This window comes from Scyliorhinus torazame, chromosome 6 (genome assembly GCF_047496885.1).
Source record: "Scyliorhinus torazame isolate Kashiwa2021f chromosome 6, sScyTor2.1, whole genome shotgun sequence".
NCBI lineage: Eukaryota > Metazoa > Chordata > Chondrichthyes > Carcharhiniformes > Scyliorhinidae > Scyliorhinus > Scyliorhinus torazame.
In genome coordinates this window covers 18,427,507-18,446,380 of record NC_092712.1, presented here as the reverse complement: position 1 = coordinate 18,446,380, position 18,874 = coordinate 18,427,507, and the positions used below count along the sequence as shown (strand labels likewise).

General features: G+C 52.3%; 1 protein-coding gene across 2 annotated transcripts in view; it reads right to left on the bottom strand.

Annotated features, from left to right (window-relative positions):
- Window positions 1-18,874, bottom strand: part of cpsf1 (cleavage and polyadenylation specific factor 1) — a 142,267-nt gene that overhangs the window by 55,444 nt on the left and 67,949 nt on the right. For both annotated transcript variants that reach the window (XM_072507982.1, XM_072507983.1), the window contains 3 exons: window positions 15,474-15,584; window positions 14,378-14,519; window positions 12,822-13,000 (listed from right to left, as the gene is read on the bottom strand). In XM_072507982.1, coding sequence (XP_072364083.1) covers window positions 12,822-13,000; window positions 14,378-14,519; window positions 15,474-15,584 — 432 coding nt within the window. The remainder of the gene's footprint in view (window positions 1-12,821; window positions 13,001-14,377; window positions 14,520-15,473; window positions 15,585-18,874) is intronic.

Genomic DNA, 18,874 nt, shown 5'->3' with positions numbered 1-18,874 from the left:
GGGTTGAGAGAATATTAATGAGGAGTCAAGCCCCAGCCAATTCCTCCTGCTTTAGAATGTGGACTGAGGGCACCTATGGCAGTCATGTTGTTGTGAATGTCATTAAAATCTTACAGCACAATTGAAGGCCATTCGGCCCATTATGCCTGTTCCTTCTCTGTATACAGAACAAAAGCAATGAATTTATGTTGACTTTGACTTGGCCTCAACTGGAGCATTATGAACTCCATTTATAAAGCACAGGATCCCTATATGCCTTTATAACCACTTTCTCAAACTGTTCTTTCACCTTCAATAACTTGTTTATAAATACCCATTCCCGCTCCCCCTTTTGAATTACACTCATTTATTTTGTGTTGCATCTTTCTACCAAAATGTATCACATCGCATTTCTCGGCTTCAAATTTCAACCATCACCTTGTTAGGAAAACAAAGGTAATTTTAAGGGGATTTATATTGGCAAACATTAGAAATAAGGTATAATTTTAAGTGTGTTTAATTTAATGCTTGGAATGGGTAAAACTATAAAAGATTCATGTGTGGGGTAGGCTAAGTTCCAACTGTGTTTCTAATGTGCTGAGAGAGGGCTACGGCGTGAAGAATAAAGAACAGCAGTTGTTACTTAGCAATTAGGGATTTGTAAGGTGGAGAAGCTTTTAAGTTAGCTGATTTGATTGCAGTTGGAGATAGGTAGTGAAAGAGAAGCTGCTCTCACAGCTCTGCAGGAAGGTGGTTTAGAAGGTTAGAGGGGGAACATCTCTCTCAACTTTGCTAGAGGAAAAGTCAAACTATGGAGAATGAGGCTAAAAAGGTACTAGAACAGAGAACTGGGGCGAGATTCTCCAACCCCCCCCGCCGGGTCGGAGAATCGCCGAGGGCTGGCGTGAATCCCGCCCCCGCCGGTTGCCGAAGTCTCCGGCACCGGATATTTGGCGGGGGCGGGAATCGGGGCGCGCTGGTTGGCGGGCCCCCCCGCTCGATTCTCCGGCCCGGATGGGCCGAAGTTCCGCCGGCGTAAATTAAACCACCTACCTTACCGGCGGGACAAGGCGGCGCGGGCAGGCTCCGGGGTCCTGGGGGGGGGCGCGGGGCGATCTGGCCCCGGGGGGTGCCCCCACGGTGGCCTGGCCCGCAATCGGGGCCCACCAATCCACGGGCGGGCCTGTGCCGTGGGGGCACTCTTTCCCTTCCGCCTCCGCCATGGTCTCCACCATGGCGGAAGCAGAAGAGACTCCCCCCACTGCGCATGCGCGGGAATGCTGTCAGCGGCCGCTGACGCTCCCGTGCATGCGCCGCCCGGAGATGTCATTTTCCGCGCCAGCTGGCGGAGCACCAAAGGCCTTTCCCGCCAGCTGGCGGGGAGGAAATTCGTCCGGCGCCGACCTAGCCCCTCAAGGTTGGGGCTCGGTCCCCAAAGATGCGGAGGATTCCGCACCTTTGGGGCGGCACAAAGCCAGTCTGATTTGTGCCGTTTTGGGCGCCAGTCGACCTGCGGAAGAACCTGCGGATTCTGGGTCTCCCGGAGGGAGTGGAGGGGTCGGATGTTGGAGCATGCGTGGTCACGATGCTGAACACGTTGATGGGCGCGGGTGCCTTCCCGAGGCCCTTGGTACTGGCGAGGAGGCCCAAGACCAATGTGCCGCTACGGGCGGTGCTGGTGCGGTTCCACCGCTTCGTGGACAGGGAGTGTGTCCCAAGGTGGGCAAAGAAGGAGCGGAGCAGCAGGTGGGAGAATGCAGAGGTCCGGATATACCAGGGCTGGAGCGCGGAGGTGGCCAGGAAGAGGGCCGGGTACAATCGGGCTAAGGCGGCTCTGCATCGGAAGGGGATGAAATTTGGAATGTTGCAGCCGGCGCGACTGTGGGTCACTTTCAAGGACCACCACTACTACTTCGAGGCGCTGGAGGCGGCGTGGACCTTTATCCAGGCCGGAAAGTTGGACTCGGATTGAGGGTCGGTTGCGAGGGGATCGATGTGATTGTTGCGTTTTGGGGAGGGGATGGAGGACACGGCATATTCGGCCAAAGCCATAGCCATCTCAGACCATGCCCCGCACTGGGTGGAGCTCGAGCTAGGGGAGGAGAGGGACCAACGGCCGCTGTGGCGCCTGAAGGTGGGTTTGCTGGCAGATGAGGTGGTGAGCGGGCGGATCCGGGGGTGCATTGAAAGATACCTAGAGGTTAACGATAATGCGGAGGTGCAGGTAGGGGTGGTCTGGGAGGCACTGAAGGCAGTGATTAGGGGAGAGCTGATCTCCATTAGGGCCCACAAGTGGGGAAGGAGAGGAGAGAGAGGGAGAGGCCAGTGGGGGAGATTTTAAGGGTAGATAGAAGGTATGCAGAGGTCCCCGAGGAGGGACTATTCAAGGAGCGACGAAGCCTCCAGGCCGAGTTCGACCTGTTGACTACCAAGAAGGCGGAGGTGCAGTGGAGGAAGGCGCAAGGGGCGGTGTATGAGTATGGGGAGATGGCTAGCCGGATGCTGGCACACCAGCTTCGGAAGCGGGAGGCAGCGAGGGAGATTGGGGGAGTTAGGGATAAAGGGGGGAACACGGTGCGGAGTGCGGTGGGAATAAATGGGGTATTTAGAGGCTTCTATGAGGGGCTGTATAGGTCTGAGCCCCCGACGGAGATGGGGGGGGGGATGCGTCGTTTTCTGGACCGGCTGAGGTTCCCGAGGGTAGAGGAGGGGCAGGTGGCGGGACTTGGGGCACCGGTAGGGCTGGAGCAGCTGACTAAGGGCTGGGGAGTATGCAGGCGGGGAAGGCACCTGGGCCAGATGGGTTCCCAGTGGAATTTGACAGAAAGTATATGGACCTGTTGGGCCCACTACTAGTGAGGACTTTCAATGACGCGCGGGGGGCCCTTCCCCCGACGATGTCCAGGGCACTGATCTCGCTGATCTTGAAGGGGGACAAGGACCCATTACAGTGTGGGTCGTACAGGCTGATCTCTTTCCTCAACGTGGACGCGAAGCTGTTAGCGAAGGTGTTGGCTACCAGAATTGAGGACTGTGTCCCAGGGGTGATCCACGAGGACCAGACAGGTTTCGTGAAGGGAAGGCAGCTAAACACCAATGTGCGGAAGCTCCCAAATGTAATCATGACTTCCGGTGATGGCGGGCGGGAGGCAGCCGCACATTGGAGGGCTCCCTTTCGGGAACGGCATTTTCGGGGAGTAACGCCCGGTCCTAGGGCCAGCGACGGCAGTAAAAGTCGGGAAATAGCGCAAGGAGAAGAAGGATGTCGAAAATCACCAAAAAAACGGCCGGGAAAAAAGCGGCTGAAAGTCCGTTGGAGAGGGGAAAGGTCACCGCGGGGTCAACAAAGATGATGGAGGATGGAGCACCAGGGGAGGCCGCAGTGCTTACGGCTGAAGAACTAACTAAGGTGATGACTGCGGAATTCCAAAAGCAGTTGGCACAGATTGAGAAATGTATGGAGACGGTGAGGAAGGAGATGAGGGAGGTTTTGAATGTGCTGGTGGAGGAGGCGATTTCCCCGGTGAGGACGGAGGTGGCGGGGGCAGTGGCGGAGGTGCGAGAGCAAGGGGAAGCGCTGAAGGAAGTGGAGGAGACCTTATTGCAGCACGGTGATCAACTTGCCTTGATGGGGAAGGAGATGCGGAAGGTGATGGACACGAACAAGAATCTGCGAGGAAAAATGGAAGACCTGGAAAACAGATCCAGGCGACAGAATTTGAGGATGGTGGGGCTGCCCGAAGGAGTTGAAGGACCGAAGCCGACTGAGTATTTTGCCGCGATGCTGGTGAAACTATTGGGGGAGGGGGAGGATCCCTCCCGATATGAACTGGATCGGGCTCATCGGTCGTGGAGGCCTGTACCAAAGGCGAGTGAGCCGCCAAGGGCAGTGACTCTGTGCTTCCGTAGGTAGTGTGAAGGAGAAGGTCCTGAGCTGGGCCAAGCAGAAGCGGGTGGTGCAGTGGGCTGGAGCTGGGATACGTGTATACCAGGACTTTACGGTGGAGCTGGCGAAGAGGCGGGCTGCCTTCAACCGGATGAAGAGGGCACTGTACATTGGCAAGGTGCGGTGCGGCATTGTATATCCAGCGAAGCTGAGGGTGACTTACAAGCTCAGGGACTTTTATTTTGGAACGGCGGAAGCAGCGGAGGAGTTTGCGAAGGCAGAAGGACTGTGGCAGAACTGACAAATTGAGGAATGGCCATGTGCCGATGTAACCTCATGACTGTATTTTCTTCTTTTTTTTTGTATCATTGTGCGCGGGTGTAGAGGCTAAAGGAGCCAATGTTGTATATATTTGGACAAGGGAAGGGACGGGACTTTCACTCGAAAGGAGGGCTCTTTGGGGTGTAGATGGACATGCGGGGTTTGTGTGCTAAAAGGGGATCTTTGGGCTTTCCTAGGGCCGGCCAGTGAACGGGAGTGAGGTGGGTGAGGGGCTGCGGCCATCGGAGCCTGACAGAACGGGGTCCGAGCGGTCTAGCCGGGGTGCAAAGTTGGGGGGAGGGAACCGAGGTTGGGGAAGGGAACCGAGGTTGGGAGGAGGAGTTTTACAAGAGGAATTGGACGGGAGGAGCTGGAGACTTTGGGGGGGGGTACAACTTTGGGGTATCATGTACGGTACTCTTAGAGGCTGGATGGCGTTGGTTGGGGGGGGGGGGGGGGGGGGGGGGGGGTGGAGAGCTGTGTAGATTAAGGGTGACTACGGGTAATCCCCGATTCCTTTTTGTCATTTGTTTATGTAAACAGGCGGGTTGAGGTTTGGGGGTTGGTGGGCGGATGGGATCGTTGTTATTATGGGGATTGACATATCTTGTTGATTATTGTTTATTGTTGATGGGTGTAAATGTGGGAGAAAATGTGAAAAAGGAGAATAACATTTTTTTTTTTAAAATGTAATCATGATGCCTGCAGTGGAGGGGGGAAGCGGAGATAGTGGCGGCTATGGGTGCGGAGAAGGCCTTCGATAGGTGGAGTGGGGATACCTGTGGGAAGTGCTGAAGAGGTTTGGGTTTGGGGAGGGGTTCGTTAGTTGGGTTAGGTTACTGTATGAAGCCCCGGTGGAGAGTGTGACCACAAATCGGAGGAGGTCGGAATACTTTCGACTGTACCGGGGGACGAGGTAGGGATGCCCCTTATCCCCCCTGCTATTTGCGTTGGCAATTGAGCCTTTGGCGATGGCTCTGAGGGAGTCCAGGAACTGGAGGGGGGGGGGGGGGGGGACGACGACACCGGGTATCGCTGTATGCCGACGACCTGTTACTGTATGTGGCAGACTCGGTGGGGGGGGGATGCCGGAGGTGATGCGGATCCTCAGGGAGTTTGGAGACTTTTCCGGGTATAAGCTCAACATGGGGAAGAGTGAGCTGTTCGTGATACACCCAGGGGACCAGGGAAGGGGGATAGACGAGCTTCCACTGAAGAGGGCGGAAAGGAGCTTTCGGTACCTAGGGATCCAGGTGGCCAGGACCTGGGGGGCCCGACACAAGCTCAAGACGAGGCTGGTGGAGCAGCTGGAGGAGGAGTTTAAAAGGTGGGGTATGCTGCCACTCTCCCTGGCGGGTAGGGTACAGTTGGTGAAGATGACGGTGCTCCCGAGGTTCATTTTTATATTCCAGTGCCTCCCCATTCTGATCCCCATGGCCTTTTTTAAGCTGGTCAGCAGGAGCATCATGGGGTTTGTATGGGCGAAAAAGACCCCGAGGGTGAGAAGGGTGTTTCTGGAACGGAGCAGGGACAGAGGAGGGCTAGCGTTGCCTAATCTGTGTGGGTACTAGTGGGCTGCCAACGTGGCGATGATACGCAAGTGGGTAATGGGGAGGGGGCGGCGTGCAAGAGGCTGGAGATGGCATCCTGTGTGGGCACGAGCCTGGGAGCGCTGGTGACGGCACTGCTGCCGCTCCCGCCGACAAGGTACACCACGAGTCCAGTGGTGGCAGCGACCCTCGAAATTTGAGGGCAATGGAGACGCCACAGGGGTGAGGCAGAGGCTTCAGTGTTGTCCCCGATCCGAGAGAACCATCGGTTTATCCCGGGGAGAATGGATGGGGGGTTCCTGAGTTGGCACAGGCTAGGTATTAGAAGGATGGGGGACCTGTTTATGAATGGGACGTTTGCAAGCCTTGGCGCGTTGGAGGAAAAATTCAGGCTCCCCCCTGGAAATGCCTTCAGGTACATGCAGGTAAGGATGTTTGTAAGACGGTAGGTGAGGGAATTCCGCTGCTGCCAGCACGTAGGATCCAGGATAGGGTGCTCTCGGGGGTGTGGGTTGGAGAAGGCAAGGTCTCAGCGATCTTCCAGGAGATTCAAGAAGAGGAGGCCTCGGTGGAGGAGCTGAAAGGTAAAAGGGAGGAGGAGCTGGGGGAGGAGATAAGACAAGGGTACGTGGGCGGACGCCCTGGGTAGGGTAAATTCTTCCTCCTCTTGCGCCAGGCTTAGCCTGATACAATTTAAGGTTCTGCACAGGGCACACATGACTGGGGCAAGGCTGAGTCGGTTTTCTGGAGTAGAGGACAGGTGTGTGAGGTGTTCAGGGAGCCCAGCAAATCACGCCCACATGTTCTGAGCATGCCCGGCGCTGGATGGGTTCTGGAGGGGTATTGCGAGGACGGTGTCTAATGTGGTAAACACCCGGGTTAAGCCGAGTTGGGGACTTGCACTATTTGGGGTATCGGACGAGCCGAGAGTGCAGGAGGCGAAAGAGGCCGGTATTCTGGCCTTTGCGTCCCTGGTAGCCCGGCGGAGGATTCTGCTACAATGGAAGGATGCGAGGCCCCCGAGCGTGGAAGCCTGGATCAGCGACATGGCAGGGTTCATTAAACTGGAGAGGGTAAAATTTGCCTTAAGAGGATCTGTGCAAGGGTTCTTCAGGCGATGGCAATCGTTCCTAGACTTTCTAGCGGAGCGTTAGGAGGTGGACAGCAGCAGCAGCAACCCGGGGGGGGTTACTTTGTGGTGTTTATTATCGTTTAATGGGGGGCTTGTATATCGGGGGAATACGTGACATAGATATAAGATGTTTATTTATGTGTTCTTTGTTTCTTCTTATTTCTGTAAAATATGTAAAAATTTGAATAAAAATATATATTTTTTAAAAGACAGAAAATAGATTAAGAATTAATGGGTCTTTTTCCAAATGGCTTTATATTACGATACATATACATGTTCATGTTTTGGAAGAGGGAACTAAATGCATTATCCCCAAATTTGCAGATGACACAAAGTTGGGTGGGAGGGTGAGCTGTGAGGAGGATGCGGAGATGCTTCAGTGGGATTTGGACAAATGAATGGCAGGTGCAGTATAATTTGGATAAATGGGAGGTTATCCACTTTGGTAGCAAAAATAGGAAGGCAGGTTATCTGAATGGCTATAGATTGAGAGAGGAGAATGTGCTATGAGACCTGGGTGTCCTCGTACACCAGTCGCTGAGGGTAAGCATTCAGGTGCAGCAGACGGTAAATAAGGCAAATGGCATGCTGGCCTTCATTGAGAGGGGATTAGAGTACAAGAGCAGTGGTGTCTTGCTGCAATTATACAGGGCATTGGTGAGGCCACACCTGGAATATTGTGTGCAGTTTTGATATTCTTATGAGGATGGATGCTCTTGCTTTCGAGGGAGTGCAGAGATTTACCAGACTGATTCCTGGGATGGCGGGACTGACGCAAGAGGAGAGATTGTGCCACTTCGGGTTGTATTCACTAGAGTTCACAAGAATGAGGGGGATGTCATAAAAATCTATAATATTCTAACAGGACTAGACAGTGTAGATGCAGGAAGGATGTTCCCGATGGTGGGCGTATCCAGAACCAGGGGTCACAGTCTGATGATACAGGGTAGGCCATTTAAGACGGCGATGAGGAGAAATGACTTCACCCAGTCTGATGATACAGGGTAGGCCATTTAAGACGGCGATGAGGAGAAATGACTTCACCCAGAGAGTGGCGAGCCTGTGGAATTCGTTACCACAGGAAGTAGTTCAGGCCAAAACATTGTACGTTTTCAAGAAGCAGTTAGATATAGCACTTCGGGTGAAGGGGATCGATATATATGGGGGGCAACCCAGACAGGCTAGAGTTGGATGATCAGCCATGATCATAATGAATGGTGGAGCTGGCTCGAAAAGCTGAATGGCCATCTCCTGCTCTTATTTTCTATTTTTCTATCTGTGTTAAGTAATGGGGTAGTTGGACAGTCAGCGTTAAGGCAATGTGTCCCAACCCCTTACCCACAATCCCTTCAAGCACACTGCTCCGTCCCTGACCCACAATCCCTTCAAGCACACTGCTCCGTCCCTGACCCACAATCCCTTCAAGCACACTGCTCCGTCCCTGACCCACAATCCCTTCAAGCACACTGCTCCGTCCCTGACCCACAATCTCTTCAAGCACACTGCTCCGTCCCTGACCACAATCCCTTCAAGCACACTGCTCCGTCCCTGAGCCACAATCCCTTCAAGCACACTGCTCCGTCCCTGACCCACAATCCCTTAAAGCACACTGCTCCATCCCTGTGCCACAATCCCTTCAAGCACACTGCTCCGTCCCGGACCCACAATCCCTTCAAGCACACTGCTCCGTCCCTGAGCCACAATCCATTCAAGCACACTGCTCCGTCCCTGAGCCACAATCCCTTCAAGCACACTGCTCCGTCCCTGTGCCACAATCCCTTCAAGCACACTGCTCCGTCCCTGACCCACAATCCCTTCAAGCACACTGCTCCGTCCCTGACCCACAATCTCTTCAAGCACACTGCTCCGTCCCTGAGCCACAATCCCTTCAAGCACACTGCACCATCCGAGCCACAATCTCTTCAAGCACACTGTTCCGTCCCTGACCCACAATCTCTTCAAGCACACTGCTCCGTCCCTGACCACAAACCCTTCAAGCACACTGCTCCGTCCCTGACCCACAATCTCTTCAAGCACACTGCTCCGTCCCTGAGCCACAATCCCTTCAAGCACACTGCTCCGTCCCTGAGCCACAATCCCTTCAAGCACACTGCTCCGTCACTGAGCCACAATCCCTTCACGCACACTGCTCCATCCCTGAGCCACAATCCCTTCAAGCACACTGCTCCATCCCTGACCCACAATCCCTTCAAGCACACTGCTCCGTCCCTGAGCCACAATCCCTTCAAGCACACTGCTCCGTCCCTGAGCCACAATCCCTTCAAGCACACTGCTCCGTCCCTGACCCACAATCCCTTCAAGCACACTGCTCCGTCCCTGAGCCACAATCCCTTCAAGCACACTGCTCCATCCCTGACCACAATCCCTTCAAGCACACTGCTCCGTCCCTGACCCACAATCTCTTCAAGCACACTGCTCCGTCCCTGACCCACAATCCCTTCAAGCACATTGCTCCGTCCCTGACCCACAATCCCTTCAAGCACACTGCTCCGTCCCTGAGCCACAATCCCTTCAAGCACACTGCTCCGTCCCTGACCCACAATCCCTTCAAGCACACTGCTCCATCCCTGAGCCACAATCCCTTCAAGCACACTGCTCCGTCCAAGCCACAGTCCCTTCAAGCACACTGCTCCGTCCTTGACCACAATCCCTTCAAGCACACTGCTCCGTCCCTGAGCCACAATCCCTTCAAGCACACTGCTCCGTCCCTGACCCACAATCTCTTCAAGCACACTGCTCCGTCCCTGAGCCACAATCCCTTCAAGCACACTGCTCCGTCCTTGACCACAATCCCTTCAAGCACACTGCTCCGTCCCTGACCCACAATCTCTTCAAGCACACTGCTCCGTCCCTGAGCCACAATCCCTTCAAGCACACTGCTCCGTCCCTGAGCCACAATCCCTTCAAGCACACTGCTCCGTCCCTGACCCACAATCCCTTCAAGCACACTGCATCGTCCCTGAGCCACAATCCCTTCAAGCACACTGCTCCGTCCCTGAGCCACAATCCCTTCAAGCACACTGCTCCGTCCCTGAGCCACAATCCCTTCAAGCACACTGCTCCGTCCCTGAGCCAATCCCTTCAAGCACACTGCTCCGTCCCTGACCCACAATCCCTTCAAGCACACTGCTCCATCCCTGAGCCACAATCCCTTCAAGCACACTGCTCCGTCCCTGAGCCACAATCCCTTCAAGCACACTGCTCCGTCCCTGAGCCACAATCCCTTCAAGCACACTGCTCCGTCCCTGACCCACAATCCCTTCAAGCACACTGCTCCGTCCCTGAGCCACAATCCCTTCAAGCACACTGCTCCGTCCCTGAGCCACAATCCCTTCAAGCACACTTCTCCGTCCCTGAGCCACAATCCCTTCAAGCACACTGCTCCGTCCCTGAGCCACAATCCCTTCAAGCACACTGCTCCGTCCCTGAGCCACAATCTCAAGCACACTGCTCCGTCCCTGAGCCACAATCCCTTCAAGCACACTGCTCCATCCCTGACCCACAATCTCTTCAAGCACACTGCTCCGTCCCTGAGCCACAATCCCTTCAAGCACACTGCTCCGTCCCTGAGCCACAGTCCCTTCAAGCACACTGCTCCATCCCTGACCACAATCCCTTCAAGCACACTGCTCCGTCCCTGACCCACAATCTCTTCAAGCACACTGCTCCGTCCTTGACCACAATCCCTTCAAGCACACTGCTCCGTCCCTGACCCACAATCTCTTCAAGCACACTGCTCCGTCCCTGAGCCACAATCCCTTCAAGCACACTGCATCGTCCCTGAGCCACAATCCCTTCAAGCACACTGCTCCGTCCCTGACCCACAATCCCTTCAAGCACACTGCTCCGTCCCTGACCCACAATCCCTTCAAGCACACTGCTCCGTCCCTGAGCCACAGTCCCTTCAAGCACACTGCTCCATCCCTGACCACAATCCCTTCAAGCACACTGCTCCGTCCCTGACCCACAATCTCTTCAAGCACACTGCTCCGTCCTTGACCACAATCCCTTCAAGCACACTGCTCCGTCCCTGACCCACAATCTCTTCAAGCACACTGCTCCGTCCCTGAGCCACAATCCCTTCAAGCACACTGCTCCGTCCCTGAGCCACAATCCCTTCAAGCACACTGCTCCGTCCCTGACCCACAATCCCTTCAAGCACACTGCATCGTCCCTGAGCCACAATCCCTTCAAGCACACTGCTCCGTCCCTGAGCCACAATCCCTTCAAGCACACTGCTCCGTCCCTGAGCCACAATCCCTTCAAGCACACTGCTCCGTCCCTGAGCCACAATCCCTTCAAGCACACTGCTCCGTCCCTGACCCACAATCCCTTCAAGCACACTGCTCCATCCCTGAGCCACAATCCCTTCAAGCACACTGCTCCGTCACTGACCCACAATCCCTTCAAGCACACTGCTCCGTCCCTGAGCCACAATCCCTTCAAGCACACTGCTCCGTCCCTGACCCACAATCCCTTCAAGCACACTGCTCCGTCCCTGACCCACAATCCCTTCAAGCACACTGCTCCGTCCCTGAGCCACAGTCCCTTCAAGCACACTGCTCCGTCCCTGAGCCACAATCCCTTCAAGCACACTGCTCCATCCCTGACCCACAATCTCTTCAAGCACACTGCTCCGTCCCTGAGCCACAATCCCTTCAAGCACACTGCTCCGTCCCTGAGCCACAATCTCAAGCACACTGCTCCGTCCCTGAGCCACAATCCCTTCAAGCACACTGCTCCATCCCTGACCCACAATCTCTTCAAGCACACTGCTCCGTCCCTGAGCCACAATCCCTTCAAGCACACTGCTCCGTCCCTGAGCCACAGTCCCTTCAAGCACACTGCTCCATCCCTGACCACAATCCCTTCAAGCACACTGCTCCGTCCCTGACCCACAATCTCTTCAAGCACACTGCTCCGTCCTTGACCACAATCCCTTCAAGCACACTGCTCCGTCCCTGACCCACAATCTCTTCAAGCACACTGCTCCGTCCCTGAGCCACAATCCCTTCAAGCACACTGCTCCGTCCCTGACAACAATCCCTTCAAGCTCATTGCTCCGTCCCTGACCCACAATCCCTTCAAGCACACTGCTCCATCCCTGAGCCACAATCCCTTCAAGCACACTGCTCCGTCACTGACCCACAATCCCTTCAAGCACACTGCTCCGTCCCTGAGCCACAATCCCTTCAAGCACACTGCTCCGTCCCTGACCCACAATCCCTTCAAGCACACTGCTCCGTCCCTGACCCACAATCCCTTCAAGCACACTGCTCCGTCCCTGAGCCACAGTCCCTTCAAGCACACTGCTCCGTCCCTGAGCCACAATCCCTTCAAGCACACTGCTCCATCCCTGACCCACAATCTCTTCAAGCACACTGCTCCGTCCCTGAGCCACAATCCCTTCAAGCACACTGCTCCGTCCCTGAGCCACAATCTCAAGCACACTGCTCCGTCCCTGAGCCACAATCCCTTCAAGCACACTGCTCCATCCCTGACCCACAATCTCTTCAAGCACACTGCTCCGTCCCTGAGCCACAATCCCTTCAAGCACACTGCTCCGTCCCTGAGCCACAGTCCCTTCAAGCACACTGCTCCATCCCTGACCACAATCCCTTCAAGCACACTGCTCCGTCCCTGACCCACAATCTCTTCAAGCACACTGCTCCGTCCTTGACCACAATCCCTTCAAGCACACTGCTCCGTCCCTGACCCACAATCTCTTCAAGCACACTGCTCCGTCCCTGAGCCACAATCCCTTCAAGCACACTGCTCCGTCCCTGACAACAATCCCTTCAAGCTCACTGCTCCGTCCCTGACCACAATCCCTTCAAGCACACTGCTCCGTGCGGTGTCAGCATATACCAAGGAATTAATTTGCTCCTGTGCCCAATTTTGAGCAAGTTTTAATTATTGTGAGGATACCTACCATATGTATCTGTGGTTTCTGCATGGTCAGTCTGTGGGTGTTTCCTCCATATGTATCACGCTTCAGTACAAACATCGTCACCTGACCTTCGCCGCTCATGATCACTACATAAGGATCGCACACTGCACAGTGCATAATTGGGGAGCCCAGGTCAACGGGTATGAAATGCAGCTGGTTCACTGTAAGAACAGAATGTAAGCGGCACTTGAGAGCAGTAAAATTTGCAAGGGCATCAGAAGAGAAGAGACAATTCCAACTAAACTACACTATACAGCTCGGTGCACTTTATTAAAAATTCTATCATGAGATGTGGGCATTGCATGCAACCGGTGGAATTTAAATTTAATTTCAATAATTCTGGAATTATAAGCCAGTCCCAGTAATGGCGATCATAAAATATCAATTGTCATAAAAACCTATCTGGTTCACTCACGTCCTTCAGGGAAGAAAATCTGCTGCCCTTATCTGGTCAAAGTAAGGTAAGTCGCCATAGTACCAGGTGACCATCAGCTGCTTTCCCCTTTGAGGGGGAGAGCTGACTGGTAGTGATTTAACCTGAGGGCCACCACACCTCCGGGAGGGGCGACGTTGAGAAGGCGGGGCCTTCACAAATAACCTACATGAATAACTTTAGTGAAGGAAATCTGTCGACCTTACCTGGTCTGACCTACACGCGAGTCCAGACTCTCAGCAGTGTGGTTGACTCCCAACTGCGCGCTAGGGGTCTGCAAGAAATACGGGCCTCAGCAATACTCACATCCCGTGTGTGAAATAAGCAAACTATCGGTCTGCATGTTACAGCAGCTCTAATGTATACCCCAACCAAATGCAATCAAGTGTTTCTATCTCTGCTACGCTTTCGGCAATGAGTTCCAGACTCCACCACACTCTGGGTGATAAAATGACTGAACTGCCCTCTATTCCTTCCACCATTTACCTTTAATCTATTCCCCCTGGTTATTACTCTCTCTCTGCGAAGGGCAATAGGTCCTTCCGATCCATGCTATCCAGATCCCTCATAGCTCTATAAACCTCAATTAAATCTCTCCTCCGCCTTCCCTATTCCATATATTTCTAGGACATTCCTACTTTTAAATTCTAGGCCTTAGCTAGTATTGCAAAGTATCCTATATGTCTTATTACCCCGTCATGTCACCTTCAGGGATCTGCGAATATACACTTGTTCCTCTACGATTTTCAGAACACTGTTGTACATTCCCTTGCATGGTTCATCCTCCCCAAATGTGGCTCGGCCAGTAATTACTCGGGAATCGGCCAGTAACGGAAATCAGCCAGTAATTACTCGGGAATCCGCCAGTAATTACTCGGAAATCGGCCAGTAATTACTCGGGAATCGGCCAGTAATTACTCGGGAATCGGCCAGTAATTACTCGGGAATCGGCCAGTAATTACTCGGGCTCTCTCTTTCTCCCTTTTTTAAAAACCGTACAACGGATGTAGCTAAAAGAAAAGCTGAAATTTGAACCTGTCGCTAATGCAGAGTTTAATAATGGCTGCATTTGCCGAGTGCCTCCACAAAGTTCCCAAATACTCACCGCCTTCCAATAATCGAATCCCCAGAGGAGAAACTTGCACAATGTATTTGTTGTCTCCAATGTTTCCCGCAAAAATGGTTGGGCCCTGTGTGGCAAAACCACTGGCATCCAGCTCCATGATTTCCTGACCAGTTTGCAGGATCTGGCATTTGGAGAGAGAAAAATACAACAGAGGAAATGTATATATTCCCGGGACATCATTTATTCTTCACCCAGCATCACTAAAATCCACCATCTGCGTCATTTTTCGGGCGACTGTGGTGGGGTTCTGCTGTGTCCAATTTTGTCTTGCTCTTTAATGAGAGGTGGCCGTCGCTCGCTAGACCAGCATTTGTTGTCAATCCCTAAATGCCCTTAAGGTGGTGGTGAGCCACTTTCTTGAACAGCTGCAGTCTATGTGGTGTAGGTACACCCACAGTGCTGTTAGGGAGGGAGTTCCAGAATTTTGATCCAGTGACAGTGAAGAAACGGCCGATACATTTGCAAGTCAGGAAGAGAACTTGCAGGTGGTAGAATTCCCGTGCATCTGCTGTCTTTGGCCTTCTAGATGGCAGAGGTTGTGAGTTCACAAGGTGTGCTGTTGAAGGAGCTTGGGTGAGTTGCTGCAGTTAATCTTGTGGGTGGTACACACTGCTGCCACCATTGTGTCGGTGGGAGGGAGTCAATATTGAAGGGGATAAAGGGGGCACAATCAAGTGGGTTGCTTTGACCTGGATGGTGCCGAGTTAGTGTTGGCAGAGTTGCTCTCATCCAGGCTAGTGTAGAGTATTCCATCACACTCTTGACTCATGCCTTGCAGAGGGCTTTGAGTAGTCAGGAGGCAAGTTACACCGAGCAGAATTTACAACAATTACATTTCAAGGGCTCTGGAGTACCTGAAGGTCATGAATTCTTATATAAATGAAAATTCTCTCCTTAATTCATAGATGGTTAATGTCCAGGGAACATTGTGTGTTAAAAACTGAACCCACAAACAAATTGCTGTAGTTAATTTACCTAAATGGGGAATCCAGACACGCACAAGAACAAAATATTATTCCTGGACCAGTTTAAGGGAGGAAAGAAACTTGAAGATGATTCAGAAATTAACACCCACCATTGTAGAGTCCTCTCGACTTAAAATGAGGAAACCGTGCTTTTTCACATCTTCCTCTGGGCTGACCTCTTTGGTTTCCTTCTCTGCCTTCTCTCCATCACCAGTCTGATCCTAAACAATAAAATAGGCAGCTAAGATTAGGAAAGATTAAAATACAGAAAACAATTTGGGTTATACAAGAGATGGAAGTTTGCCCAGTGTCCTGACAAACAACGTCTCAACCAACAGCATGTCACAGATGAACGGATCATGCACCACATTGCAGCCGTATGTTCAGGTCGCACATAGGCAAATGGATCATCTAATAATAATCTTCATTAGTGTCACAAGTAGGCTTACATTAACACTGCAATGAAGTTACTGTGAAAAGCCCCTAGTCGCCACAGTCCTGTTCGGGTACACAGAGGGAGAATTCAAAATGCCCAATTCACCTAACAAGTAAATCTTTCAGGACTTGTGGGAGGAAACTGGAGCGCCCAGAGGAAACCCACGCAGACACGGGGAGAATGTGCAGGCTCCGCTCAGACAGTGACCCAAGCCAGGAATCAAACCCGGGTCCCAGCGCTGTGAAGCCAGTGCTAACCACACAAACAAAAATAATTCAACTACAAAAAGAATTACTTTGTTTTTGGATGCTATGAAGACTTGAAAGGTGCCATTTAATGCAAGTCTTCCTTGAAACCAATTCTGGCAAACAGCTTTAACACTGTCATAATCATTAGAAATTGATCTATAGACTACAATCATTAAGGATAAACAACAACACCGCCTCCACAATAGTCATCAATAGTGCAAGGCTGCGTACTTAGCACCCTACTATACTCCCTATACCAGGAGCTGGTTTAGCACAGTGGGCTAAGACAGCTGGCTTGCAATGCAGAATACCAGCAGCGTGGGTTCAATTCCGTACCGGCCTCCCTGAACAGGTGCCGGAATGTGGCGACTAGGGGCTTTTCACAGTAACTTCATTGAAGCCTACTTGTGACAATAAGTGATAAAGGGGCTGTTTAGCACAGGGCTAAATTGCTGGCTTTGAAAGCAGACCAAGGCAGGCCAGCAGCACGGTTCGATTCCCGTATCAGCCTCCCCGAACAGGCACCGGAATGTGGCGACTAGGGGCTTTTCACTGTAACTTCATTTGAAGCCTACTTGTGGCAATAAGCGATTTTCATTTCATTCATACAAACTTGACTGTATGGCAAAATGTGGCTCCAACTTCATCTGCAAATTTGCTGATGACCCGACCGACCATAGTGGGTCGGATCTCGAACAACGATGAGTAAGAGTACAGGAGGGAGATAGAGAAACTAGTGGAGTGGTGTAACGACAACAATCTCTCCCTCAATATCAGCAAAGCTAAAGAGCTGGTCATTGACTTCAGGAAGCAAAGTATCGTACACACCGCTGTCTGCGTCAATGGTGCCGAGGTGGAGATGGTTGATAGCTTCAAATTCCTAGGTGTGCATATCACCAACAATCTGGCCTGGTCCAACCATGTCGACGCTGCGACCAAGAAAGCACAACAGCGCCTCTACTCCCTCAGGAAAATAAGGGAATTCAGCATGTCCACATTGACTCTTAGCAATTTTTACAGATGCACCAAAGAAAGCATTGTATCTGGCTGCATCACAGCCTGGTATGGCAACTGTTCGGCCCAAGACTGTAAGAAACTACAGAGTCGTGAACACAGCCTAGTCCATCACGCAAACCTGCCTCCCATCCACTGACTCTGTCTACATCTCCCGCTGCCTTGGAAAGCGGGCAGCATAATCAAAGACCCCTCCCACCCGGCTTATTCTCTCTTCCAACTTCTTCCATCGGGCAGGAGATACAAAACAGGTATTCACAAACGGATTCAAAAACACTTCTTCCCCGCTGTTACCAGACTCCTAAATGACCGTCTTATGGACTGATCTGATCTCTTCACACATCTTTCTACTGAGTAGTACTGCACTCTGCATGCTTCACCTGATGTCTGTGTCGATGTATTTACATTGTGTATTTATTTTTTTTTTTTTTAAACAATATTTTATTGAAAATTTTTGGTCAACCAACACAGTACATTGTGCATCCTTTACACAACATTGTAACAATACAGATAATAATGACCTTTTTTAAATTTAAACAAAAACAACAACAAATAAATAAATATTAAATAACAAAAAAAAAAAAAAAAAAAAAAAAAAAAAAAAAAAAAAACTAGCCCTAATTGGCAACTGCCTTGTCTCAGGCCACACCCCCCCCCCCCCCCCCCCCCCCAAGTCCTGGGCCGCTGCTGCTGCCTTCTTTGTTCTCCCCTATCTATCTTTCCGCAAGATATTCGACGAACGGTTGCCACCGCCTAGTAAACCCTTGAGCCGACCCCCTTAGGACGAACTTAATCCGCTCTAACTTTATGAACCCCGCCATATCATTTATCCAGGTCTCCACCCCCGGGGGCTTGGCTTCTTTCCACATTAGCAATATTCTGCGCCGGGCTACTAGGGACGCAAAGGCCAAAACATCGGCCTCTTTCGCCTCCTGCACTCCCGGCTCTTGTGCAACCCCAAATATAGCCAACCCCCAGCTTGGTTCGACCCGGACTCCTACTACTTTTGAAAGCACCTTTGTCACCCCCATCCAAAACCCCTGTAGTGCCGGGCATGACCAAAACATATGGGTATGATTCGCTGGGCTTCTCGAGCACCTCGCACACCTATCCTCCACCCCAAAAAATTTACTGAGCCGTGTTCCAGTCATATGTGCCCTGTGTAATACCTTAAACTGAATCAGGCTTAGCCTGGCGCACGAGGACGACGAGTTTACCCTGTTTAGGGCATCTGCCCACATCCCCTCCTCAATCTCCTCCCCTAGCTCTTCTTCCCATTTCCCTTTTAGTTCGTCCATCATAGTCTCCCCTTCGTCTCTCATTTCCCTATATATATCCGACACCTTACCGTCCCCCACCCATTTCTTTGAGATGACTCTGTCCTGCACCTCTTGTGTCGGGAGCTGCGGGAATTCCCTCACCTGCTGCCTCGCAAAAGCCCTCAATTGCATGTACCTGAATGCATTCCCTTGGGGCAACCCATATTTCTCGGTCAGCGCTCCCAGACTCGCAAACTTCCCATCCACAAATAGATCTTTCAATTGCGTTATACCTGCTCTTTGCCACATTCCATATCCCCCATCCATCCCCCCCGGGGCAAACCTATGGTTGTTTCTTATCGGGGACCCCCCCAGTGCTCCGGTCTTTCCCCTATGTCGTCTCCACTGTCCCCAAATCTTCAGTGTAGCTACCACCACCGGACTCGTGGTATAGTTCCTTGGTGAGAACGGCAATGGGGCTGTCACCATAGCCTGCAGGCTGGTCCCCCTACAGGACGCCCTCTCTAATCTCTTCCACGCCGCTCCTTCCTCCT